We start from the raw sequence: 27456 nt of genomic DNA, 5'->3' as shown, positions 1-27456 counted from the left end.
TGAGTTCCAACGGGGTTTTGTTGGTCAGGATTTTGAGGTGGAATCCAAAAAAAACCGTCCCCCATTGAAATCAACGGGACCCGGTCATTTCTTTTTTCTGTGAGTGGTCCGTTTTGGCTCCCGGAAAAAAAGAAGCAACTTGCCCATTCTTTAGGCGGATGCTGCAGCCGATTCAGCCGCGGACGTCCGCCTGAAGACACTCCCTCCCAACTAGGCCCATTCATTTGGACTTAATCTGGAGAGCGGAGTGCTGCGACTGGAGGAACTAAGGCGGCCTCCGCCTCAAAATCCTGACCAAAAACCCCCGTCTGAACTCGGCCTGAGAAAGAAGTTAAAGCTACATCTGTATTTTCTCCCTGTATTGTTAATATTTATAAGCTAGCAACCACAGGAACCATTCTACAACCATCATGTCATGCATGTAAATGAATCCCATCCCTACTTTGTGGACACACTGCAGCGGACACGCTGTCATTTCCAAATCTGTTGCAGTTTTGGAAATCGCAGCATGTCAATTATACCTATGGAAATGCCAGCGGTTTCACTATAAGTATACCGTATATACTCGAGTATAAGCCGAATTTGTCAGCACAGTTTTTGTGCTGAAAAAACCCCCCTCGGCTTCTACTAGAGTCAGCAGAAATTTTTTTTTTATGTATTTTTTTTTTTTTTTTTAGGATGGGGGGGGGGGGGGTGTCTATGACCAGCCACAATATCAATGTATAGAATCTCCCATAAAATAGTGCAAGAAAAAAAAGATTAAAAAAAAAAAAAAAAAAAAAAAGTTGTAAATCCCTCCTTTCCCTAGAATACATATAAAAGTAGAAAATGACTGTGAAACACAAACACATTAGGTATCCCTGTGTCTACTGAATATAGGGGATCTGCAGTGCTCCTGTTCCGTCGGGAAGGAGTTAATAGGAGCACTGCAGATACCCTATAGTCAGCCAGGCTGAATTCCAAGTGGGGGAAAAAACCCAGTCCTCAAGCTCAGGGAAGGGGCAGACAGACAACTAAAACACCCCCTCCCCTTCCCCAGCACCCAGCACTACTGCACCCAAAAACTCCGCCCATTTTAATTTTTGAAATTTTCCAGTAGCTGCTGCATTTCCCCCCCTCGACTTATACTCGAGTCAATAAGTTTTCCCAGTTTTTTGTTGTAAAATTAGGGGCCTCGGCTTATATTCGGGTCGGCTTATACTCGAGTATATACGGTATCTATCTATCTATCTATCTATATGTGGTCCTTGGTCCTGTTAAAAAAAGGCTCGTATAAACAGTATATTAGAAACTTGCAAAAAGTTTATCTAAAAACACAAAAGATTAAAAATCTGTGCAACCCATTTTGAAGATTTCAATCTGAACAGGATTAGGAAATTTACAGAAGTGCAATCCATATGCTTGTCCATCCTATTGTATAGTCCACCCCACCATGTGTATAATACAGGCACTGAATCTGGTCTAGGCCTGGCCTTGGTTCGGTCACCTCCCCAGTGATTCAGCTTCAGGTCCAGAGTACATGATCTGTTGGCATAAGAAAATCAATACAACCCCCTGCAATGTCCAGCAGTATGTGCGGTGGCGTGACATGACTGTACACTATGATATCTTCTTCCACACAATGTAATATGTCCAGTGTTTTGTCTCCATGGTCTTCATTTATATAAGATTATTTTTATTGTAAGCACCTTTGGGTTGTAAAGTCCATGTATAATGTAGATGAATACTCGTCCATAAGTCACTATAAAAATATATATATCTGTATGAGGTCCGGTGAAGCGAGGCTCAGTAACATGAAGATACGGACTCTCCGGCCTGTATGGAGTCACAGTAGGGCTTAATGTTGGTTAGTTCTGCTCAGAAGTGTGTTATCGTCTTCTAATGACAATATGGAGTGGTCAGTATTCCCGAGTAAGCTGTGTTGGTCTTCTTGTCCATCTGAGAGCATTTCCTTCTCTTTCCTTATACTAGAGGTTATTTGGCTCCAGCTGATATTGGTGTTCTTAAAGGCGTGCAATAGGAAAATCCCAACAATAATGGTGAAGAATCCACTCAGGGTCCCAATGACGTCACTGACATCCATACTGTTCCATTCCTTGAATAAGATAACGGAGCAGGTGACCACCATCGTGGTAAAGAATACATAGTATATGGGGGTCACTATGGACGTATTGAACACATCTAAGGCTTTGTTCAGATAATTGATTTGTGTGCTGATAGACAGTATTAAAGTGGCCAACAGGATGTAAAAAAGGGGGTCTTTATACACCGGCTTTCTTTCCAGAAACTCCTGAATGGAAATGCCCAAACCCTTGACAGACGATACGGAGAAGGCGCCAATGATGGAACAAATAGCGATGTACACCAGAACGTTGGTTGGACCTTTCTTTGGTGCCACAAAGAAGATAAGGACGAGGGATGCCACAACGGCTACCACGGCAAATGTAATGAACCCTGTTGGGAAACAAATGCGAATATATAGGTGACGTACGTAATGTGTGTATCAGATAAATATGCTATATATATATATATTCATATCATAATAAAGGAGAACTCACAGGCTAGGATCAACTAAGTGATAATAGGATCTACACAGGTATAAGGGAACTTCAGGAGTATTTCTTAAGGTGTCAATGTAGATCTTACTGGGAGATTATTTATTAATAGAGATGAGCGAGTAGTACTCAATCGAGTACCACTCGCTGTTCGAATGTAAAAGTTCGATGCAGAACCAGCATTGATTGGTTGAATGCTATACAGTCGGCCAATCAACGCTGGTTCTTCTCCTACCTTTAGAAGTCTTCTCCCTGCGCAGCGTCCCCGCGGTGTCTTCCGGCTCTGCATTCACTCTGCTTAGGCATTGGGCCTGGGCAGAGCCGACTGCACATGTCCGCTTGTAGTGCCTGGCAGAGTGAATTCAGAGCCGGAAGATGCCGCAGGGACGCTGCACGGAGAAGACTTCTCGGAGGATCCAGCCCGACCCTCACTCGTGGACTTGGTAAGTATAATTTGATCGAACGTTGCCTACCCCTGAAACCAGCATTTTCCCCCCATAGACTGTAATGGGATTCGATTCGAGTAGTCGAATATTGAGGGGCTACTCGAAACGAATATCAAACCTCAAACATTTTACTGTTCGCTCATCTCTATTTATTAACACATCTATGATACTTTTCTGAAGCCAATGGGTATGGGGCCATAGAAATAAATGGGTCTGAGTGCCACCCTTTACAAAACGGATAGCACATGGACCAGAACACACAGTTACGTGCATGTAGACCAAATGTGTCTTTATACACTGGGGTAAATTTATTAAGACTGGTGTATCATATGCCAGTCTTAATAAACAGCCCGACTGCTGCAGGGATTGAGAAATTTATGAAGAAGCTGCGATGTATTCATAAAATTGTCAGAGGTGTTGATACCGGAATGGAAATCTATGCCAGGTAGGACATTGGCATGAGTTTTAAGCAGCCTACCTCGATCCCCACCCTGTAACGCCACAATCGCAGATCGCGTATTGGGGCTTCAGGTGCAAGTAAGGACCTACGCCAAACAGGTGAATGTTGAATTCCTCCCACTTTCTTTAGCAGTCCCAATAGTAATGAATGGAGTGCCAATGAGACTTGCCACTCCATTCATACATAGTTGGGCCCATACCGATTACCAGGTTATCACCCATCCTATAGTTAGTGGATAAATTGGTCCAACCCATTTACGCCACATACAATTTGAGGCTGATTCACACACAACAGTAATTTTTACGATTCTCTTCCGCATACATTGTTGTTAGTGACCTCTGTAAATGTCCTGCATCTGATATAGACTGATATAATGCCATCGGGTATAAGCACTAACCTGGATCTCTTAGCTTTATCTCCATGTCATGAAGAGAAGTGACCTCTTCTTCTTGAGGAGCGTGTATTACCATCATGGTGGAGCCCAAGATGCACAAGAGACAACCCAGCTTTCCATGGACATTCAGCTTTTCATTCAGGAAGTAGGATGATAACACAGCACTGAGGATATGCAGTAGACGTGTCAATACTTCATGGTTTCATATAGTATTATCACTCACTGTGCCGTTGTTTAAAGGTATAGTTACCAGATGAGGACGCTCAAGGCGCCAAGTGGCGTCACCAGAGTAGCAGGTGCAAAGGCGTATGCAGCAAAGTTGGCGGCTTCTCCGGCTCCCACTATAAATGTGGAATACAAATGGAAAAGGGTAAGAAAAAAGGAATGATATATCAATGCCTTGACATAACGTGTGAATGATGAGTACCAAGGGCTTATGGCTAGGGATGTACTGAAGAAAAAGGGGTTAATGGTGCAAAGGGGGAAGCTCGGTTGGTAGAGGTGGTTTAATCCAATGGTATATATTGGTGGGAGGAGCGTCTTTTGGGTCCATGAACTTCTCTGCCATGTTGGTTGGTTATTACTGATGGTGGAAAAAAATAAAATAACAATACAATGAAGTCACAGATGAAATTGAAAAGGCTACGGTCACCCATCGCCGCTACGGTCACCCATCGCTGTTCCTCAGTCACTGTTCCATTAAAATGAATGGGACTGAACTACAATACCAAGCATAACCATATGGTGCTGTGCATGGTGTGCAGGGATGAGGACACAATCTGCCATTGAGGTCTTGCTGGAATATATTTATCAACTATTTGTGAATATTCCATATGTGATTTTGTCTTTCCTGTCGCTGGATTAACACCGCACCTTTATAGTTAGATAACAGGTTAATCCGGATGGAGTGTTGTAGCAATGAGGTGATCACGTGATCTCTGTAGACCAGGAAATGCACCTAGTACTAGAATTGCTTTAGGGTTTATACTAAATCAACATTTCTGTATAAAGTGCGCCCTTTACTTCCATTCTGCTTTAGCAAACAAGATTGTGATACTTGTATACATTATTATATAAATGGATTAGATATACTATGACATCATGAAAATATGGCCCAGAACACTATTCAGATTTGCTATTCAGAAGTCTTGAAAAGTCAAGATCAAAATCCTATAGGAGCTGTTATGGCGGCCACATTGGATGTCTTGCGGTTTCCACACCATGTATCTATTCCCTGTAGTTGACCAGGGTAAGAAATGTAATTGCCCTGCCTAGTTTGCTATACCATGCCATCAAAAAATGCAGACAGAGGGGTCTTCGGCCTCTGTAGGAAAAAATGGTGGCTGATGGATTTGTTTACTATACGTGCCGGGAGACTTCATGGCATAATGCTTCATGTACATGAACATGTCCATTGTCTGTGTGCTAGCCGTGATGTTCACACTGACCCATTATGCACGCCCATGTATTATCACGGGTCTGTGTATGGGACTGTGAGCCTAGGGCAAAATTCAGGATAGGTCCTGTTCCTGTCTATTTTGTAGCGGCCCAAAGTAACTGAAGAAAGTGGATCCATGGACGCATGGACGGTGCAAGGATATCCTCCATGTGCCATCTGTGCCGTTCAACCACAGACCTGGTACATGTGCATGTAGCCGTACAGTAAACGGATTTAGGCTAAGGCCCCACGGGACGTTCCGCAGCAATAACGCGCAGCGCTTTAAACAGTAAGTTCGCAGAGTTTTCCTCCGCAGAGCTTTCTGTTATAATTATACCTATAGGGAAACCACCGGTGTTTCCATAGATATAATTGACATGCTGTGATTTCCAAAATTGCGCCAGTTTTGGAAATTGCGGTTTTTGCCACAAAGTGGGTATGGTCCCCAGCCTTAGGCCAGAGCCCCACGGGACATAAACGCCGCGATTTGCCCACAGTGGAGACACTGCGGGAAAAATCACAGCGTTTTACAATGCAAGCAAAGGGGATGGGATTCATGGGAATCCCATGCCCACTTTGCGGAAAAAAACGCAGTGCGGATACACGCTGCGATTTGGAAAGCCGTTGCGGCTTTGCAAATCGCAGCATGTCAATTATATCTACGGAAACACCGGCGGCTTTCCCGAAGATATAATAGGAAGAGAAAGTCCGCGGAAGAAAACTCTGTGAACTTTCTCTTCAAAGCGCTGTGGAAAGAACCGCAATGCGATCACGCAGTGTTTTTTTCCGCAGTGCTTTAGCGCTGCGATTACGTCCCGTGGGGCCCCGGCCTTAAGGAGGTTTTCTTTTCCCATGAAAATAACTGTATTTAGAGTTTTACACAATTAAAAGTTAAACTTCTTTTTTAAATAAAAGTAACTAAAAATTTTCAGAATTTTAACAAATTCTCTCTTGGTGCTGACAGTCTTTCGTCTTTCTATATTGCCAATGGATATGATCATGAATGCTGCGACTTTGAAAAACAAGGTTTTAAATAAGAGGCGAAGTCCTTTTCTTTTCAGATGTGACCTATCACCAGATCTTGCGGTACCTGGTATAGGGGTTGGCAGCTTATCTAAGAGCACATACTGTATGAGAGTTCACCACCTTTGTGAATGAACAGGTGTGACTGCAGGGTAAACAGTATCGGGTGTGTCCAATTCTGCTGGCACCGCACTCGTCACTATTAGCTGAAGGTACACTACATTAATAATCCGACTTACTTGACAGTAGTCCAGCCCACCACAGCCACTCCTTAAGATACGAGAATCCGCCTTGTCCTGTAAAACAACATTTTTTTTATATTACACGGGAACGTCTTTCTAATAATTATAATGACATCAGTGCAAACAAGATAGAAAAGTACATAATGTAATAGCACGAACACAGTGAGAGCAAATGGACTGAACGGAATCAGTAGCTACAGTATATATATATATATATATATATATATATATATATATATATATATATACAGTCCTATGAAAAAGTTTGGGCACCCCTATTAATCTTAATCATTTTTAGTTCTAAATATTTTGGTATTTGCAACAGCCATTTCAGTTTGATATATCTAATAACTGATGGACACAGTAATATTTCAGGATTGAAATGAGGTTTATTGTACTAACAGAAAATGTGCAATATGCATTAAACCAAAATTTGACCGATGCAAAAGTATGGGCACCTCAACAGAAAAGTGACATTAATATTTAGTAGATCCTCCTTTTGCAAAGATAACAGCCTCTAGTCGCTTCCTGTAGCTTTTAATCAGTTCCTGGATCCTGGATAAAGGTATTTTGGACAAACAATTCAAGTTCAGTTAAGTTAGATGGTCGCCGAGCATGGACAGCCCGCTTCAAATCATCCCACAGATGTTCAATGATATTCAGGTCTGGGGACTGGGATGGCCATTCCAGAACATTGTAATTGTTCCTCTGCATGAATGCCTGAGGATTTGGAGCGGTGTTTTGGATCATTGTCTTGCTGAAATATCCATCCCCGGCGTAACTTCAACTTCGTCACTGATTCTTGAACATTATTCTCAAGAATCTGCTGATACTGAGTGGAATCCATGCGACTCTCAACTTTAACAAGATTCCCGATGCCGGCATTGGCCACACAGCCCCAAAGCATGATGGAACCTCCACCAAATTTTACAGTGGGTAGCATGTGTTTTTCTTGGAATGCTGTTTCTTTTTGGACGCCATGCATAACGCCTTTTTTTTTATAACCAAACAACTCAATTTTTGTTTCCAAAATGAAGCTGCCTTGTCCAAATGTGCTTTTTCATACCTCAGGCAACTCTATTTGTGGCGTACGTGCAGAAACGGCTTCTTTCTCATCACTCTCCCATACAGCTTCTATTTGTGCAAAGTGCGCTGTATAGTTGACCGATGCACAGTGACACCATCTGCAGCAAGATGATGCTGCAGCTCTTTGGAGGTGGTCTGTGGATTGTCCTTGACTGTTCTCACCATTCTTCTTCTCTGCCTTTCTGATATTTTTCTTGGCCTGCCACTTCTGGGCTTAACAAGAACTGTCCCTGTGGTCTTCCATTTCCTTACTATGTTCCTCACAGTGGAAACTGACAGGTTAAATCTCTGAGACAATGTTTTGTATCCTTCCCCTGAACAACTATGTTGAACAATCTTTGTTTTCAGATCATTTGAGAGCGGGCTGTCCATGTTCGGCGACCATCTAACTTAACTGAACTTGAATTGTTTTGTAGAAAGAAATGGTCCAAAATCCCTTCATCCAGGATCCAGGAACTGATTAAAAGCTACAGGAAGCGACTAGAGGCTGTTATCTTTGCAAAAGGAGGATGTACTAAATATTAATGTCACTTTTCTGTTGAGGTGCCCATATTTTTGCACCGGTCAAATTTTGGTTTAATGCATATTGCGCATTTTCTGTTAGTACAATAAACCTCATTTCAATCCTGAAATATTACTGTGTCCATCAGTTATTAGATATATCAAACTGAAATGGCTGTTGCAAACACCAAAATATTTAGAACTAAAAATGATTAAGATTAATAGGGGTGCCCAAACTTTTTCATAGGACTGTATATATATATATATATATATATATATATATATATATATATATATATATTAGAAGATATATATTTGCCCTGGATTGCCCAAAGGTTCAGACTAGTGGCAATGTAAAGCAAGCTGTCAGCGAACCCGTGCTTCTCCAGCAAAGATCTGTTGACATACACCGCCCTTAGCTGCCAGGATTAAAGCCAACACATATATGTAACATGGCATCAACATACTTACAAGAAGTAATATAATGAATAGAGATGAGCGAGTAGTACTCGATCGAGCAGGTATTCAATCAAATACTACGGTATTCGAAATACTCGTACTCGATCGAGTACCACTCGCTATTCGAATGTAAAAGTTCGATGCAGAACCAGCATTGATTGGCCGAATGCTATACAGTCGGCCAATCAACGCCTGTTCTTCTCCTACCTTTAGAAGTCTTCTCCGTGCAGCTTCCCCACGGCGTCTTCCGGCTCTTCATTCACTCTGCCAGGCATCGGGCCTGGGCAGAGCCGACTGCGCATGTCTGCTTGTAGTGTGGACATGCGCAGTTGGCTCTGCCCAGGCCCGATGCCTGGCAGAGTGAATTCAGAGCCGGAAGATGCCGCGGGGACGCTGCACGGAGAAGACTTCTTGGAGGATCCAGCCCGACCCTCACTCGTGGACTTGGTAAGTATAATTTGATCAAATGTTACCTACCCCTGAAACAAGCATTTTCCCCCCATAGACTATAATAGGGTTCGATATTCGATTCAAGTAGTCGAATATTGAGGGGCTACTCGAAACGAATATCAAACCTCGAATATTTTACTGTTCGCTCATCTCTAATAATGAATAGGAACAATCTTAGGTTAATAAGGGAGTTCTGACTCTCCCAAAGATGTCTAAGGGTAATGGTCAGGATTTTGAGGCTGTATCCGCCTCAAAATCCTGACCAAAAAGGCGACTCCCATTGAAATCAATGTTTTGTTCCGGGAGCTGTTTGTTCCAGCTCCCCGAAAAAAGAAGCGACATGTTTATTCTTTCAGGCGGATTCAGCTCGCGACATCCACCTGAAGACACTCCCTCCCGACGAGACTCATTCATTTGGGCCTAATGCGGAGCAGAGTGCGCAACTGGATGCCCGTGTGAACTTAACCTTAGTAAAATCTTTAGCCAAGTTAGAATGAGCCCCCATTATCTTAGTGGCTCTGGAAAACCATCAGAAGCTAGTGCTCCCTCTCTCTATGTATGTTACCGTATAAACTTGAGTGTAAGCCGACCCGAATATAAGCCGACCCCCCTAATTTTACCACAAAAAACTGGGAAAACTTATTAACTCAAGTATAATCCTAGAGGGGGGGGGATGCAGCAGCTACTGGAAAATTTCAAAAATTAAAATGTTTTTTTGGGTGCAGTAGGTGCTGGGGAAGGGGAGGGGTGTTTTTTTTTTTTTGTTTTTTTTTTTTTGCTTGACTTGAGTATAAGCCGAGGGGGCCTTTTCAGCACAAAAACTGTGCTTAAAAATTCGGCTTATACTCGAGTATATACGGTATATATATATATGTAGATGAAAAATAATTATAAATGATTTAACTATATTGTTTGCTAATAAAGCTAAATTGTACAATTTAATACAATGTCATATATCACAAAGATAAAGTATTATTTGGAATCTTCTCTCATTCAATCACTTACTCAATTTATATTCTCCACAGTAGAGGTGAGAGGTGACGTCCACACCCAACATTACACAATAGGTCACTTGTACCATTCACAACTACTGTAAATGAATGCTAGCAACCAAGAAGTCTGAACAATCGGTTACCTATTACTATTCATTATGTTTAAAGAGCATTTATACATTCATTCACACTTCAGAAAGGGCTCATTTTGACAAGATTTTTTTCCTAATCTTGGTGACCAGGTGACATATTAACTTTCAGGTCTATTATGTTGTCTTGTTTAGCGCAGGACAGAGCTCTGTTTGTCATGCATGCCTAATAGAATACAGTACAGCTTCTGCTGTATCCGCAGAGTGATATCATCTAAACTGGCAATATACTGTATATTTCTGCTTCTTACAGCAGAAGTCCAGCTTTGGAAGCAGCATGTATAGCAGTATAAGATAAATGTCCTGATATAGACTCCAAAGAGGAGCCGCTCTCCTCTATATTAGGGACAGAGTTGAGAATGGTCATTCAGGATGGAGCAGAAGCTGTACTGTATTCTACTGGATGCTCAGGACTAACCGAGCCTTAGTAGAATGACATGCACAGAACAAGGCACTAAACACCCATCTGTAGAGCTCATTGTTTTAGGGTTCTCTATAGTGGTGGTTATGGGATAGCCCAATAGCATGCCTTAGATGTAGCTCAATAGGGGTACTGTTTTCTCATTGAAGAGACATGGCATGTATAGATCCTTATGCAGAGAGGCAAGGACACTGAAGTAGTGCAGTCTACAGGTGTATCTGGTGTGGCTTAACATATATAACAAACTACAACGGTACCATTATCAACATAGTCATCATAAACCCAAGTTTCACAAGCCTTGAATGCCTTTGCAAGACTCAGACCGCATAACAATCATAACGTTACATGCATGCCATAAGCTTCCTTTTATCCTTACTGAAGACCGCTCTGTATAATACATTGTATATGCTCAGCTGAGTCCCACAGTGACACATGTGCAAAACCTTATTCCCCAAAATCCAATCACATCTTGGGAAACCCAGGACTCTTGCGCTGCAATGTTAACCACTGAGCCACCGTGTTTCCCCTGTGCTACTAACTCCTAACATGAAAGCTGTCTGCATTTCTAGTCTTTTTCCAGTGGTCACAAGTCACGTTACCTGGCATGATAAGTAATATGAACAGAAGTGATACTGGAATGATAAAGAGGAACAGAACATGAACTTGGCTCTCTGCCGGACCGCTCACAAAGATGAATAAGGAACAGTCTTTGATGGTAGACGTCACCTTATCACTTAAAATAGACGACATGTCAGCAAATAATGGATGACCATTTATTAACAATAAGTAATCATAAATGTCAATATTAAAGGGAAGCTGTCAGCCATTTCATGCTGTCCTATGAGGCCAAACCCTAAAACTGTACAGGATTCGTCATTCTTAAAGGGGTTGTTAGGGACTACGTGGCCTCTTCGCTGCTTACTACCCTGTGTCCCCGAAAATAAGTCATCCCCCGAAGGTAAGACATAGCAGAGGTTTTGTTGAATTGTCTAATATAAGACACCCCCCGAAAGTAAGACATCCCCCAATAATAATAATCCTTTTATGAAAGGACTGTATAAAGAAAAACATTGCAGCCGGCTGAACGCTGTGTGCGGTGCTCCATGTGCACAGGTATGCCGGCGGATGACGCTGCTGTGATACGTTGTATCCACTGTTCCTGCTGCTATAGGATGAGTTGGGAGTTGCACGCTGTGCATACACTAATCATCGTATGTGGCGGGGGATCCACTCTCCCATCTCATCCCACAGCAGCAGGACCACTGGATACAACGTACGATATCACAGCAGCGGCCGGCTTTCCTGTGCACATGGAGCACCGCACACAGCGTTCAGCCGGTTGCAATGTTTTTTCTTCATACAGTCTTTGCACAGCAAGCACATCTTAGCGTAGCGCAGTGGTGGCAGCAGCACACTAAAATAAAATAAAAGACATCCCCTGAAAATAAGACATAGCATATCTTTAGGACCAAAATTTAATATAAGGCACTGTATTATTTTCGGGGAAACACGGTAAGCACAGCTTGGTACATTATATAGTATTATATGGTGCCTGTGCTTGGTATTGTAGTTCATCTCCATTCATTTGAATGACCATGTGACCAATTGGCCTATGAAGTGCAGCTCAATATCATAGTTTTGGGGTAGTAATAACCACAATGTTAATCAGTATTTATTTCATAGAGATGGCATGAACATTATATTTTTCTTTTCTATTAAAATTTTTTACATTATCATCTCTAGTTCAGGCCGGTAGACAACAAATGGGGATAGGGGTCAGGTGCTGGCACCCAAATTAGGGTAATAAAAACAGGAAACGGGGACATTAGCTTTATCTATATCTTCCTAGGTCCATCTAGGAGATACAATTAGTAACAACGTCTGGGTATTTTATCATTTTTCCAAATTATTTATTACATTTTCTCATCTAGTATTGTAGTTATTGTGAGTTTGTCCTTGACGGTTTTATTCGCTTCTTGTACTTCTATAGTGTAATGCTCCAGTCTAGTATGAGAACGTATTGTCTGTAAACATAATGAAATGAATTATGGGAATGCCTGAGTCGTCTCATGAGCCCGTACGCTTTATTTATCCTGCATTATTACAGTGTCTATACACCGAGCTCTTGATTCCTCATCTGATGTTGGCGATCTTCCTCCCTCTTTTTTCTAGTTGCAATACTGAAACACTTACAAGGAGCGAAGGGGGTTCATCCATGAGAAGTGGCGTTAAATAGTGGTAAACCCATAGCAATTAGACACCTCCTGCAACTAAAGTTGCATTTACACCACAAATGTGGCAGAAATCCTGCTAGAAACTACAAAACCTGAAGGCTAGGTTCACATGTGCGCACAGATCGTTCGGGTCCGCCATGGACCAGAATGTCAGAGAGCTGGACCACTAGAACATCAGTTACCTGTGGACACCGGTGGACCCCGTAGACTATAATGGGTTTTCTGTCATTTTTAGGGCCCGTTCACACGGAGTAAATGCGTGTGTATTTTGGCAAAATACATGTGTAAAAAATGCACGTGTAAAAATCAGACTCCCATTGACTTCAATAACATTTTACACGTGTATTTTGATGTGTATTTTGATGTGTTTTTTTACACATGTAAAAAATGTCATTGAAGTCAATGGGAGTCTTATTTGTACACGTGTCTTTTTTACACGTGGTGAGCCTTCACACGGAGTAAACGAGTGTAAATTTTTGCAAAATACACGTGTAAAAATAAGACTCCCATTGACCTCAATGACATTTTACAGGCGTATTTTTACACGTGTAAAAAATATCGTTGAAGTCAATCGGAGTCTTATTTTTACACGTGTATTTTTACACGTGTATTTTGCCAAAATACACGCGCATTTACTCCGTGTGCATGGGCCCTTATACTGAAATCGGTGAAGAGAAAACTCCTCCGTGCAATACTTTTTTCTCTGATGATTTCTGGAAGTGTTTGCGGTGGAGTTCCCGACGGGGAGAGAGAGCCCATTGCAGTCACAGAGGATATCAAGACCTGTATAAAATATGGTGGTCTTGATGAATCCCCCTCCCCCCAATATTACGACATTTGAGAGCAAACATAATTTTATAAAGAGCAGGGGGCTGGGAGAAGTAGATCCCCTCAATTTTGATTGACAGCTCTCCCTATTTGCGTACAGAGAATGATCCGTCAATCATGCTGAGCTGTGCGTCACACATGAACTGGGCATTAGAACAGAACCCATATTCACATACAGCCTCACACATAGAAGTCTATGGAGAGGGGAGGGAAGAGGAGCTATTAACTGATTTATTGACTCTTTCTAGTGGTAGAGCATTATCTCACAAGATATAGAGCTACTGTAGTATGTGCATATCTTTTCCTCCCCTCTCCATAGACTTCTATGCTAGATATACAGAGAACAACACATTTTACTTTCTTATTTTCACCTGTACTACTCATTTCTAAAAGTTTTATAAAAATGTAAATGTAAAAAAATTTACAATTAAAGGAACACTTTAAGGCAAGCGTGTCATACAGTCATGTGAGTTGATAGAAGTGATATAGCTGAAGCACTTGTCATCCTGGTTAAGCCCTATATTCCCCAATTACACGCTAACATGTGAAGCCCTGGGCTTATCTTATCATGAACAAACATGTAATATTTTCCTTACCGGCTCTGGTGACTCCCTTGTCCGCCAATCGTAACAGACCTTTCTTCTTCATGATAAAACTTGATCCAATAAATAAACTGGAGCTTATCGCCAGCATTAAACCGATATAGAGGTTGTATTTGTTTCTAAAAGTCGAGATGTTCAGGTTTGTCTCATTGCTTATGTTCTGCAGGAGGATGAATGGCGATGGGCTCTGTGATGTGTTCATGATCTGACACCATGCCTGGGCACCACTGTGATGACACTTCAGAGGTAACAAGGCCCCTGGAAGGAGAAACACAACGCAATCTATCAGACGTGCAGCCAATTTTAACATGACTTTTAGCGCATTAAATAAACAGTTGCTCATCAGATTCATCAGATCAGATCGATCACGGTGCAGCAAGTTATCTGATACAAGTTGAAGACTGAATCTACATTTATATTACAAAAATATACCGGTGTAAGGAAATCTCACGATATTACAGGGTTAAGGGGTTATTTTTACCATAGTTAAACCATGGATTTTGGTACAGTCCATGTAAAATCTGTTGTAACTGATTGTATTACATGAATGTGGATAAGGTTTCTGCAACCCTGTTCACATGACAATAGACAATTTTTGCCTTGTGCGAGTTCCTGACATACTTGCAGGCTGACTCACCTTACTGCGCCACACTTTGAGAAATCACGTCTATATTGGCGTAAATATCACAAGAACCAGACTGAATCCAGCTAGAAGCGACTTTCGCTGGCAGAAGGTGTAGCCGTGTGACATGTCACCGCCAGCCATGTTCATCCAGATATGTTTATTACAGTGCCAGAGATAGCTGAAGTACAGCAACTCCAATTCTGTGAAGTTACAACTCTCAGCATGATCAACCAGGGACAGAAATAGACTTGACAGGCTGATCAGAAGGGTCGGCTCTGTCCTGGGGAGTCCCCTGGACCCAGTACAGGTGGTGGGTGACAGAAGGATACTGTCAGTGGTGAGCTCCATGCGGGAGAACAAATCCCACCCCATGTATGGGACCTTGATGGCACTTGGCAGCACTGTAAGTGACCGTCTGCTTCACCCCATTGTGAGAAGGAGCTATCGCAAGTCCTTCCTTCCAACCATGACCAGGCTGTATAATCTACATCTGACCAAGCGAAGACACTCCGCACAGAGAACTAATGATTATGACGTCTTCCTTCTTTCTTCTTCTGTTCCTTAGCTGCTATGGACTCCTAGTATATCTTCTCTTCTCAGCATATGTGTGCCTACGACTGTAATATTTTACTGTGTATTATCCTGTATCTGTATTATTATGCTGCTGTAACATACTGAAATTTCCCCACTGTGGGACTATTAAAGGATTTTCTTATCTTATCTACTTTAGGCTAGAATTTTTCGACATGCTAGACAAGTGGTTATGGAATGTCTGAAAATGGGCATGGCTTAAACGTGTCACACAGCGCCAAAATAATGTGGAAAGATTCTGGCACAAAGTAAGCCAACTTAAAGGTGATATAAACATAGACTCAACAGTCCAAAGATACCCCAGATTTATCATCCAGCATTAGTGACTGTGATAAATCTGGAGTATTTTCAGAATGCCTGTCTAACTATTACAAAATCTGGGCCAGTGTATGTTGTTTTCATATTTTTTAGATGCCATACCAGAGGTTAGCGACCAATGTGTGAATATCCACCAGGACTTGACCTCTGGCCTTGCACAGTAAGTCTCTTATTACCACCGTTATTTAGGAGCATACAATGTCAACATTTACATGTACACTGAGTAATGAGCAAAGTACAGGGAGCAGTCATGTATCCAGATCCCTGAAAATATCAGCTAGCAATAGGATGGCTACTAGTCACATATCCTAGGCCGTGCACAATACTGCCCAGTCTTCAGCAAAAAAATCTGTGTTGTGCACAGAATGCAAATAGGGAAAATGCAAACATACTGTATTTCTGGACTCCAGGGTGAGTTATATCACCCACAAGTAGAAAACACAAATGTAGCAGACGTTAAGCAAACATTTGTTGCACCAGTTTGCCAATATAATATGTTATGATATAACCGCTGTGATACAAGATGAATGAACACAATGAAATACAAGATGAAGTGATACAAACCCTTATTTATAGACTGCTACATCTATATACTCACAGATGGCACATAGTCCGAATATACAGCTAATGTTACAGGAGACTGCCCAAAGCATTGATGATAGAAATGATCATGGCAAAGAAGAATACTCATTTTATTAAAGCCATGTGTCCTCTTTTGTTGTTTGGACTTAATCTAAGCTGGGAAAGCTGGGTACCAATATTACCGCTAGTACAGATCATCAAACATTTCCCAGATCACCATAAAGTTAGAGAAGTAGTCTGTAAATTTGGCAGATAGATCACAGTGAGGCCTGGTTCACATCTGTGTTCGGTATTGTGTTCGGGAGTCCACTTGGGGACTCCCCGAACGGAATACCGAACGCATTAAAAAGCGGTGAGCAATGAAAGCACACAGACCCCACATAATGTAATGGGGTCCGTGTGTTTTCCACATGGTGTCTGCACTAGTAGTTCATGAAGTACATTTCTCTCTGTATGATGCGTGCGGACACCATGCGGAAAACACATGGACACCATTATAGTCTATGGGGTCCGTGTGATTTCATTGCTCACTGTTTTTTAATGTGTTCGGTATTCTGTTCGAGGGGTCCCCAACTCCTCCTAGAATACCGAAAACTTATGTGAACCAGGCCTGACTGAGGTCAGACGATAAATCTGGTGCGCCTATACACTGTCTATTGTATGTTTTTCCTACTTATTAGTTGATTTCATTTAGGCCAATTTTTGCCTAAATTTTGGCACAATTTCAAGCAGTTTCCCATCGTTAAGTAACACTCCTTTTCCACAAATCCACACCACCTTTCCAAGATTCATGCTAAAAATAGATATGCCAATATGTCAACAATAGTTTTTTTGGAATATACAACGTTTGCTGACCTGGACGACTTGCCCAACAGCTGTCCGAAGAGTATGGCCAGCTGTAGATTCTTTCCCAATATTCTCTTATATAAGGCCTGGTTCACATCTTCATTCAGTATTCCGTTTGGGGAGTCCACTTGGAGGCCTCCCGAACAGAATACCGAATGCATTAAAAAGCAGTGAGCAATGAAAGCACATGGACCCGATAGACTATAATGGGTCCATGTGTTTTCCACGTGGTATTAACACGAAGCTAGCAGAGAGAAAAGTGGTGCTTGCATGATTCGTGCAGACACCTCTCGGAAACCTCACAGACCCCATTATGATCTATGGGGTCCATGTGGTTTCTTAGATAACCGCTTTTTAATGTGTTCGGTATTCCTGTCGGGGGGGTTCCCAAGAGGACTCCCCAAATGGAATACCGAACTCAGATATGAGCCAGGCCTAACAATCACATGTGTCTTTATAAGGTTCACTGACTAGAGTTAACCTTGATGCTAGATATTAGATCATCTATAGCAATAGGATCTGGCTGAGCCTGTTATTCCAGTCTCTAGCCTAAGTAGTGATCTTGTGACTGTATTAATCCTAAATATCCTTTCTGTCCATAACAAATACCAGTCATTCCTCTATGAAACACTTGCCAACACATACAGTACACCAAAAAGTCACACAGGCTGCATTTGTCGCACATGTTTGGTATGCATTCCACAGTAAAATTGTGCAATAGTACAGTACAATACATGTGAATGGGATTTTACTAAAACAAAAAACTGCACCTGTGAGGGGCCTTAGCCAAAGGCCAGTTTTACACAAATGAGTTTAGACAGGCGTCGGACAGATTTACTAGCCAGGACCCAGCTCCATTGAATTGACGTACTGAGATCGGTTCAGATGTGCTATGTTCTAGTCAGTAAATTCGGACAATACACAGAGTTTCCCATCCCACATTTGGCTGACCGAAATTGGACTTACATTTTGGCCTCGATACACAATGGTTCAGGGGTTGGCTGGAATCAAATCTGCACAGGGCTCTCCATTGTTTGAGTCCATTGGGGGGCCCAAACAACAGGGTCGGAGTGCTAAAACTGCGGTTACCCGTGGACACTGGCACACCCCATTGACTATACTGGGTACCATGTTTTCAAAATGAAAGCGGCAGAGAGAAAAGTCCTCCATGAAGGACTTTTCTCTCCACTGATTCCTGGTGGTTTCTGTAGCGGGGTCTCCAACTGAGACTGACGTGGATGTAAACTTAGCCTTAGGGAGCCTTCACACGATGTAACGCTGCGCTCATTTTGATCGTAAAAACACGTTCAGAATGAGCGCGTAAAAAGAAGCTCCCATTGACTTGAATGGGAGCCGGCACACGTGCGCTCCCCATTGAAATCAATGGGAGGCTTTTTTTCCCCTATTGCTTTCAATGTATTGCGCGCGAATAGATTGTAGGAATACTCACCATATCTATGGCAACCTTATAGGTCAATGGCCTGTTGTTTATTATAAGCGATCGTTTTATCAAGATAAAAACATATGATTTTAGATCACAGGAGACTGATAAGAAAAATGAATGTGTCCTTACCACCCATGGAAAAAAACACAAGGCTTGATGGACTTTCCTTTTCGGCCAGCTGACTTTTGGTTTAGAGGAGGTGATTTCAGCTAGGGCCCCTTCACACGGAGGATACTCTGGCTGATTCGGAACGTGTAAATGTTCCGAATCAGCAGTGTTTAAAGCTGGTCCCATTGCTTTCTATGGGAGCCGGCATACGCGCGCTCCCCATAGAAATGAATGGGAAAAAGCAGCCCATTCATTTCTATGGGGAGCGCACGTATGCCGGCTCCCATAGAAAGCAATGGGACCTGCTTTAAACGCTGCTGATGTTTACACGGAGGAATCTGGAGCTGATTCTGAGGTGGATTCCTCATCAAAATCCGCTCCAAATTCTGTCCAGAATTTGCCTCGCATTGGTTTTAATGGGAGATAGTGGTGGACAGATATTTTTTGAAGACGCAAAGAAAGTGTCCTCCTTGATCTTGTCACTTATTCCGCAGCTAATTCAGCCACAGAACCCACGACCAGAAACTACAGCGGATTAGCCACATTGTGGCCAGTGCTAGTCAACAAGTAACCCTACAGTAGACGGCTCTAGTCCCTCGTCATTTTCCGCAATGTGCCATTTATTCTATCCCAATGCAGCCACATGCAAAGAAGTTGAGAGGATTCTTTATATTTGTAGAAAATGCACAATTGTATCCATTCATGACAAATATCCAGATTTCCAAACGATCCTCCCATGGGCCCAGGATACAACAACGATATGGATATCTTGTACAAAAGGGTACCATGATACACTTTACATAACCAAAAGTCCCAGCCTAGTGCTGCCTAGCTGATGAAAGTGAATATGGATGTGTTGCAACTTGTAAATTGTCACAACTGCAACGTGATGGTTGCAAAAAATCAGGTTCGGGATTTTTTCCAATCATGGTGTAGGGTCACATTCGCTTTCATTGCATTGAAAGCAGCACTACACAGCAATCTGTGGTTGCATGACATGTCCTGGCCAAGGCTGCCATACAGCCCTAGCCTAAGGGTCTATATATGAGGGAGGCATTGTTGCATAGTACAGCATTACTTAACATACCAATAAAAAGCACCTGATCTCACAACATGACATGGCAGGTAAACTGCTTACAGGACAGCAATGTGGTAGTGCCCTTCAGCTGCACAGGAACAGAGTATTGCAACATTGCAGCAAAAGCAACAATGACTGGATTACCTGGCTATGCAACGGAACGTACATACAGTACAATGAGAAACCCTGGCAAGTTTAGCTAACAACACAAAGCAATGCATTGATAATGTAGACAGGTTGTTCAACTGGCAGTATCTGATATACTGGTCGCAAACCAATATATACATAAAGGTTTATCGTGTTTACTGCATCAGTCATATTCAACTCCACACAAAGAACTATAGCCTTGCCCAATGTCTGTTAACAATGGTGCAATACCAGTTGCATGGCCTAGATGGTACAACTCTGGTTCTGGAGAGGGTACGGTCTGGTAAGGGAAAGGCCAATTCACATCTGCGTTCAGGCCATTCCGTTCCCCTACTTGCATGAAATACGAGGAGAGAAAAGTCTTGCAAGCAGCACTTTTTTCTCCGCAAACCACACGGACCCCATTATAGATGAAGGGGTCCGCGTGTTTCCTAAGATAACTGCTTTTTTATATGGATGGGTTTCCCTTCGGGGGATCCCCAAGCGGACTGTCCGAACGGAAACCTGAACACAGATGTGAAACGGGCCCACGACCACTGCAGATATTGCTGCAAATATGTATCAAAATCTATAGTCACAGATGCAGAATTTGCTGTGGATATTGTCGCAGAAAATTGTGATCTCTGCAGTCATAATCCACCACAAATTCCCAACAAGATGAGTATGCTGCAGATATGGAAATGTGGAAAATATGTACAGTATGCGGATAAGAATTCTAGTATCTCCTCCTGGTGACCGGCAATGGAATTCATTGCAGATGTTTTCTGTGGAAACGCACTAGACAAATTTGCAGCAGATCCACGATGTCTGTATGTTGGAAAAGAGCCTGCTATGTTTTATTAAAGTGAATGTCAATGATCGGAGCTCCACAGATGGAATATTCTCGGTATGTGCCACGACTTGCTGAGAACACCACTATACTATACACATACATACATTGTACATTCCTATGGCATGAAGGGTGCAGCAGGTGCCGTGCCCTAGGACATGGTGGAGGTAACATCACCACAATCCGGTATGGCGTAAACAGTCTGACGACACGATGTAAAACTCCACAAATATGTTCTATGCTGAAGCTAAACTTTGTACAGATACTGTGCAATAACTCTTAGCGTATACTGCTGGTACAATGTAAGCTCTCCTACCAGCCAACATGAATCAGCTGTATCTAGGCAGGCCTGTGTGTACACAGTGCACATGAGCACAGCCAGTTTCTCCCATACTGAGTTTCCTTATACAGCTTGCCCGGCCCCTCCTTGTCATCCATACCTGACTCACTGCATGAGCTCACCTGTAAGCACCCACCCCATGTACAGGACATGACAACGTCACCACTGGGGAAAGGCACACGTACAGATCTGTCACATCACCCTTGTGACCACTAAGACATTCCATAGCTACCAGTCAGACTACCCTGTAACCTATTTACTGCATATCCCTGTACAAACCAATCAACAACACACGAATCGGACCATTAAAAAGCAACGTAAAACACTGTGCACACCAGTCACAATTCAATGGCGTAATCATTAACAAGTCCTATAAAAATACGGGACAGTAAATGTTTGCTTGATCTCATTGATAAACATCTACAGTAATAAAAGTACAGAATGTGGGGTTTCAGATTGTTTAACCCATTGCAGATTATCATTATTATTATTGTTTATTTATATAGCACCATTAATCCCATGGTGCTGTACATTATTGTATTCATTCCATGGTGCTGCACATTATTATATTAATTCCCTGGTGCTGTACATTATTATATTAATCCCATGGTGCTGTACATTATTATATTAATTCCTTGGTCCCGTACATTATTATATTCATTCCATGGTGCTGTACATTATTATATTAATTCCATGGTGCTGTACATTATTATATTAATTCCATGGTGCTGTACATTATTATATTCATTCCATGGTTCTGTACATTATTATGTTAGTTCCCCGGTGCTGTACATTATTATATTAATTCCATGATGCTGTACATTATTATATTAATTCCATGGTGCTGTACATTATTATATTAATTCCATGGTGCTTTACATTATTATATTCATTCCATGGTGCTGTACATTATTATATTCATTCCATGGTGCTGTACATTATTATATTCATTCCATGGTGCTGTACATTATTATATTAATTCCATGGTGCTGTACATTATTATATTAATTCCATGGTGCTTTACATTATTATATTCATTCCATGGTGCTGTACATTATTATATTCATTCCATGGTGCTGTACATTATTATATTCATTCCATGGTGCTTTACATGATTATATTAATTCCATGGTGCTTTACATTATTATATTCATTCCATGGTGCTTTACATTATTATATTCATTCCATGGTGCTTTACATTATTATATTCATTCCATGGTGCTTTACATTATTATATTCATTCCATGGTGCTGTACATTATTATATTAATTCCATGGTGCTTTACATTATTATATTAATTCCATGGTGCTTTACATTATTATATTAATTCCATGGTGCTTTACATTATTATATTAATTCCATGGTGCTCTGTACATTATTATATTAATTCCATGGTGCTCTATACATTATTATATTAATCCCATGGTGCTGTACATTATTATATTAATTCCATGGTGCTCTGTACATTATTATATTAATTCCATGGTGCTGTACATTATTATATTAATTCCATGGTGCTGTACATTATTATATTAATTCCATGGTGCTGTACATTATTATATTAATTCCATGGTGCTCTGTACATTATTATATTAATTCCATGGTGCTGTACATTATTATATTAATTCCATGGTGCTGTACATTATTATATTAATTCCATGGTGCTCTGTACATTATTATATTAATTCCATGGTGCTGTACATTATTATATTAATTCCATGGTGCTCTGTACATTATTATATTAATTCCATGGTGCTGTACATTATTATATTAATTCCATGGTGCTGTACATTATTATATTAATTCCATGGTGCTGTACATTATTATATTAATTCCATGGTGCTGTACATTATTATATTAATTCCATGGTGCTGTACATTATTATATTAATTCCATGGTGCTGTACATTATTATATTAATTCCATGGTGCTGTACATTAGTATATTAATTCCATGGTGCTTTACATTTGGGGGTTTACATACAGTACACAAAATATACAAACATATAATACTAACAGTGACCGACTGGCACAGTGGGGTAGAGGGCCCTGCCCGCGAGGGCTTACAGTCTATGAGGGGAGGGGGGTAGAGACAGAAGGAGAGGGGGAGACAGTACAGATGGCGGTGAGGTGATAGTGTTATTGGAGGTTGTAGGCCTTCCTGAATAGGGGAGTCTTCAGGGCCTTCTTGAAGTCTGTGATTGTGGGGGTCAGTCTTATGTGTCTTGGTAAGGAGTTCCAGAGTATGGGGGATGCACGGGAGAAATCTTGGAGACGGTTGTGTGAGGAGCGGATGAGAGCAGAGCGGAGTAGGAGGTCATTGGAGGATCTGAGGTTACGTGTGGGCAGGTAGCGGGAGATTAGGCCGGAGATATATGGAGGGGACAGGTTGTGGATGGCTTTGTATGTTAGCGTTAGTAGCTTGAACTCTATTCACTCGGTTATGGGTAGCCAGTGGAGGGACTGGCAGAGGGGAGCAGCCCATGAAGAATGGGCACCAAGGTGAATTAAGCGGGCAGCACATTTTAGAGTGCATTGGAGGGGGGCGAAGGTGTTAGCTGGGAGTCCATGGAAAAGGGTGTTGCAGTAATCTAAGCGGGAGATTATAAGGGCATGGACTAGCGTCTTAGCAGTTTCTGGGGTGAGGAAGGAGCGAATTTGATGGATGTTCTTAAGATGGAGGCGGCAGGAGGTGTTGAGGGTTTGAACGTGTGACTTGAAAGATAGGTCGGAGTCCAGGGTTCCCCTAATATCCTATAATCAGCTGGTTTGCTCCGGTTTTTGGAGGTCGCCTCAGAATCCGGTCCAAAACACGGCTAGCCACGACTGGATACCGATGCTTTCACAGTGCACTGGCATCAAGTCGTGGCATTCCGCTCCGGAGTAGGCCCAAATAAATGGGCCTAGTCAGGAGGGAGTGTCGTAAGGTGGACATCCATCTGAAGAAAGGGCATATCGCTTCTTTTTTTCCGCAAGCAGGAAAAAGACGCTCGCGTAAAAAAAAATGGCCGGCTCCCATTGAAGTGAATGGGAGGTGGTTTTTTGAGCCGGATTTTGACGCAGATTCCGCGTGAAAATCCATACCAAAAAACCCATGTGTAAACCTGGCCTTAGGCTTAGGCTAAACTCATACAACAATCTGGCCCACATTTACTAAAGCGGATGCGCTTCAATTCTGGCCAAAAATGCACCTAAACTTGGACAATTCATGGACAACTGTGGCACATCTCTGCCTCTGCGCCTCACTCGCCACGTGTTTAGAGACTGGGGTAGGAATCTAAGTCGGCCAGGGCGGAAAAATGGCGTGAGCTATACCACAAATCTACGCCGGTCCCTGACTGACCTATTAGTAATTCCGGTAAGTCACGTGCCTGTCGGGAAGTCAATTAAGACCGGTGTAAGGATTACCAGGCTTAATAAATTCCACCCTCTGTGTTTATGCTCCTATCAGTTGCAAATATCCAGTTCATTGTCATGTGAATGTTGTAGCCAATCACTGGCCTTAGCAGTCACACGCCGTTCATGCACACGCTACCAACAGTCCTGAGGGGTCACATGTTGTTCATACACATGTGATCACTGTGATCGGCGTCAGTGGTCATGTGACAATGAACGAGATATAAGAGGATAGAACAGGTCTTAATAAAAATTCACAAACCTTGAATTTATACATTTTGAAACACCAGTTTCATGAAAAATTGTTACTATTCGTGTTTGTACCACGTTCTCAAAACAGGCCAGCGTTGCTTAAATCATAAGGGAATGGTGCACCTGCAATGGGTCCTGTGGTGGGGTCCCACCCAGGCGACTTGAATTGAGCGGGACAATCCCACATTTCAGGCGCTGTCCCACTGTTCTGCAAATAAAGCGGAATACAATGGTGGAGCACAGAGCGATCAGCTCCACCATTCAGGTGATGATGTCTGGGGCACGGAGGTGTGCTGAGCACTGAGCCAGAGACATCACTAGTTCTGTGGGATCTGGGTTCGGTGAATATAACATTTTTGTTTTTTTCAGATTTATATGTATTGTATTGATTTAATGGTCACTGAGGGGACTGAGCGCATTATGTGCGGGTCACCTGAGGGAATACTGTATTATGTGGATGGTCACATTAATGAAACCTTTGCACTGGGTCCACCAATGTGTTAATGCTGCCATGATTTATGCCAGAAAAATTACGTAAATAATAACGGAAATGTACACCAGCTTTGAGTATATGGCCCGGCAAATGTTGCACCTAATTTATGAGGGGCTGTGCACCATCAGTTGTGTCCACCGCCACCACTGGAGATATGAAGACAACAACAACAAACATTTGTGTTGCGCTTTTCTCACAACAGACTCAAAGCACAGTCAATAGACTCAAGTCAAAGCACCGCTGGCCTTCCCCTTGCAGATGACCGTATAAAAAGTCAGTTTGCTATCCAGGTTTTCCCTAATAGTACACTGTCCCATTCATGTCTATAAGCCCGTTTGCCATCTGTATGCTGCCCGTGGGCTGCCCGTTCATTCACGGCTGGCAGTAAGCGAATGGTTCTGTGTAACCAGACAGGGTGCGTACATAAGGATACTACTAGAAGGAAATAGTTGAATATTTGCATTGAACACCATATGTACAACCATCCCGTGGTGAAGCTATAGGGGATTTAGAGGTTGCAGTCAGGCTCGCTGTGGACAGAGGTGGGGTCCCAGGTGTGGTACCGGTATCTATCAGACGTATGGCGTATCCTGAGACATGTCCTATTTACAGCTAATGTTCTGTGTATCACATACACATGGTCTACATGGATATGTACAGTATTAAGTGCTACAGACTCCATACGTTGTTCTGGGACTACATAATACAGCCGTGATTGGAAACTTGTATCTCTTCCTACCTAGGACAGCTACAGGTTACAATGCTACAATAATTGTATCACACGGTATACGGCACACACACAAGCACACAATATATCTCATTGTATCACTACGACAGCCACGGAGTGGAAGTTTAGTATAACAACTAGAAACCACAAGCTGCAGACCACAGCTGTACACCAAACATAGATGAACATAAGCAAAAGCACAGTATACACCGACACAGGCTGACACACACACACCTCATGCTCAGTAAGGAATATGTATATTTTATACGACATACAAGGCTACAGGTGACAGTCCCCTCCTTAAGTTACAGTATAAAGTGTCCCATAATCACACAGAATAGAAAGGAAGCTTTGCAGGTAATGGAGCTGACACTCACCTGTGCTGCACGCTGCTCCGGCAGGAACATCTATCAGAGCAGGCGGTGACTCTTCCATTCTTCAATCCAGGAATGATCCCCTGAGCTGTCCCCTCCGGAGTCCCCCTGTCCCCTGACACTGCTGTCAGGACTGTGCTCCCTGCTCTCGCTCTGCCTCCTCCCTGCCTACACTGTCACAGTCACACCCACTCCATTGGTTCAGGATCTCTCAGCCTACAAGCCATCCTGTATGACAAGAGCCAGGGTTTGCATTTCTCTACACTGAGCTGTCACCCATCACATACATTGCATGTCGAAACCTGAGGTCATGTGTAGTGATATCACCTGGAAACCTGGAATTGCCCAATCTTCACAGACAATGAAAATGGTTAGGGGGGGCAGAGGTCAGGACCCGAACAAGTCACAATGATGTATCTATCCTGTATATTTTAGTTGACAAACTAGTATTTTCAGTATACTGCATGGCCGCTCAGTCCTGATTCACATGTGCGTCACTCTTTTGCATACCATTTAACATCTGAGTTTTTAGTCTTCAAAGGTCTGGATTTACAACGCGTTCCGTCCATGAAAAACAACCACCGTTTTTGTAAAAACAAATTTGATACTATTTATGTGTTGGATCTGTGATAAACACTTATAAGATGACATCCGTGTCCTGTCCATGATTTTCATGGACCCCTAGACTTCCTTCGGCACGTTTGAGTCACGACATGAATCAATGTAGTGCACGTCTCTGCGTTTTTTGCACAGACCAATGGTAGCAGGAAATATTATGTTTGGAAGTCAGAGCAGTGTAATATACTGTATATTCACCAATGTAGCAGAGTTAACCCAAACTTCTGCTATTGGTTAAACTACTGCAGCCTAGCTATGAGCAAACCAAGCCATTATGGGCAGGGTTCAACCCAAATATTCTCGTTTGTCCCAAACCTGAAATATAGGAGGTCCGTCATCTGGAAACCAAAAGTAAATTTATTATATTCCATCAGAAGACCAGAACATCAAACACACAGACTGTTAAAAAA

At 42.2% G+C, this 27456-nt stretch overlaps 1 protein-coding gene across 1 annotated transcript; it reads right to left on the bottom strand.

Annotated features, from left to right (window-relative positions):
• Positions 1–1345: 1345 nt before the first annotated feature.
• On the bottom strand, positions 1346–26717 carry NIPAL1 (NIPA like domain containing 1). The gene is made up of 6 exons (XM_075261619.1): positions 26432–26717; positions 14275–14538; positions 6556–6612; positions 4106–4196; positions 3859–4019; positions 1346–2454 (listed from the first exon to the last, which is right to left on the bottom strand). Exons 1-6 carry the CDS (start codon positions 26487–26489, stop codon positions 1838–1840), a joined length of 1248 nt encoding a protein of 415 aa, XP_075117720.1. The 5' UTR covers positions 26490–26717; the 3' UTR covers positions 1346–1837.
• Between the last annotated feature and the right edge of the window lie 739 nt (positions 26718–27456).

Source organism: Leptodactylus fuscus, chromosome 1 (genome assembly GCF_031893055.1).
Source record: "Leptodactylus fuscus isolate aLepFus1 chromosome 1, aLepFus1.hap2, whole genome shotgun sequence".
Taxonomy (NCBI): domain Eukaryota; kingdom Metazoa; phylum Chordata; class Amphibia; order Anura; family Leptodactylidae; genus Leptodactylus; species Leptodactylus fuscus.
This window is presented reverse-complemented; position numbering and strand designations above follow the sequence as displayed.

Excerpts from the sequence above, each read along its gene's own strand:
- NIPAL1 (XM_075261619.1), bottom strand. The coding sequence starts at position 26,489 with ATGGAAGAGTCACCGCCTGCTCTGATAGATGTTCCTGCCGGAGCAGCG. Across the intron at positions 14,539-26,431 it reads CGGAGCAGCGTGCAGCACAG|GGGCCTTGTTACCTCTGAAG; the intron begins GTGAGTGTCAGC and ends TTCTCCTTCCAG. Across the intron at positions 2,455-3,858 it reads GATAAAGCTAAGAGATCCAG|GGTTCATTACATTTGCCGTG; the intron begins GTTAGTGCTTAT and ends GTTTCCCAACAG.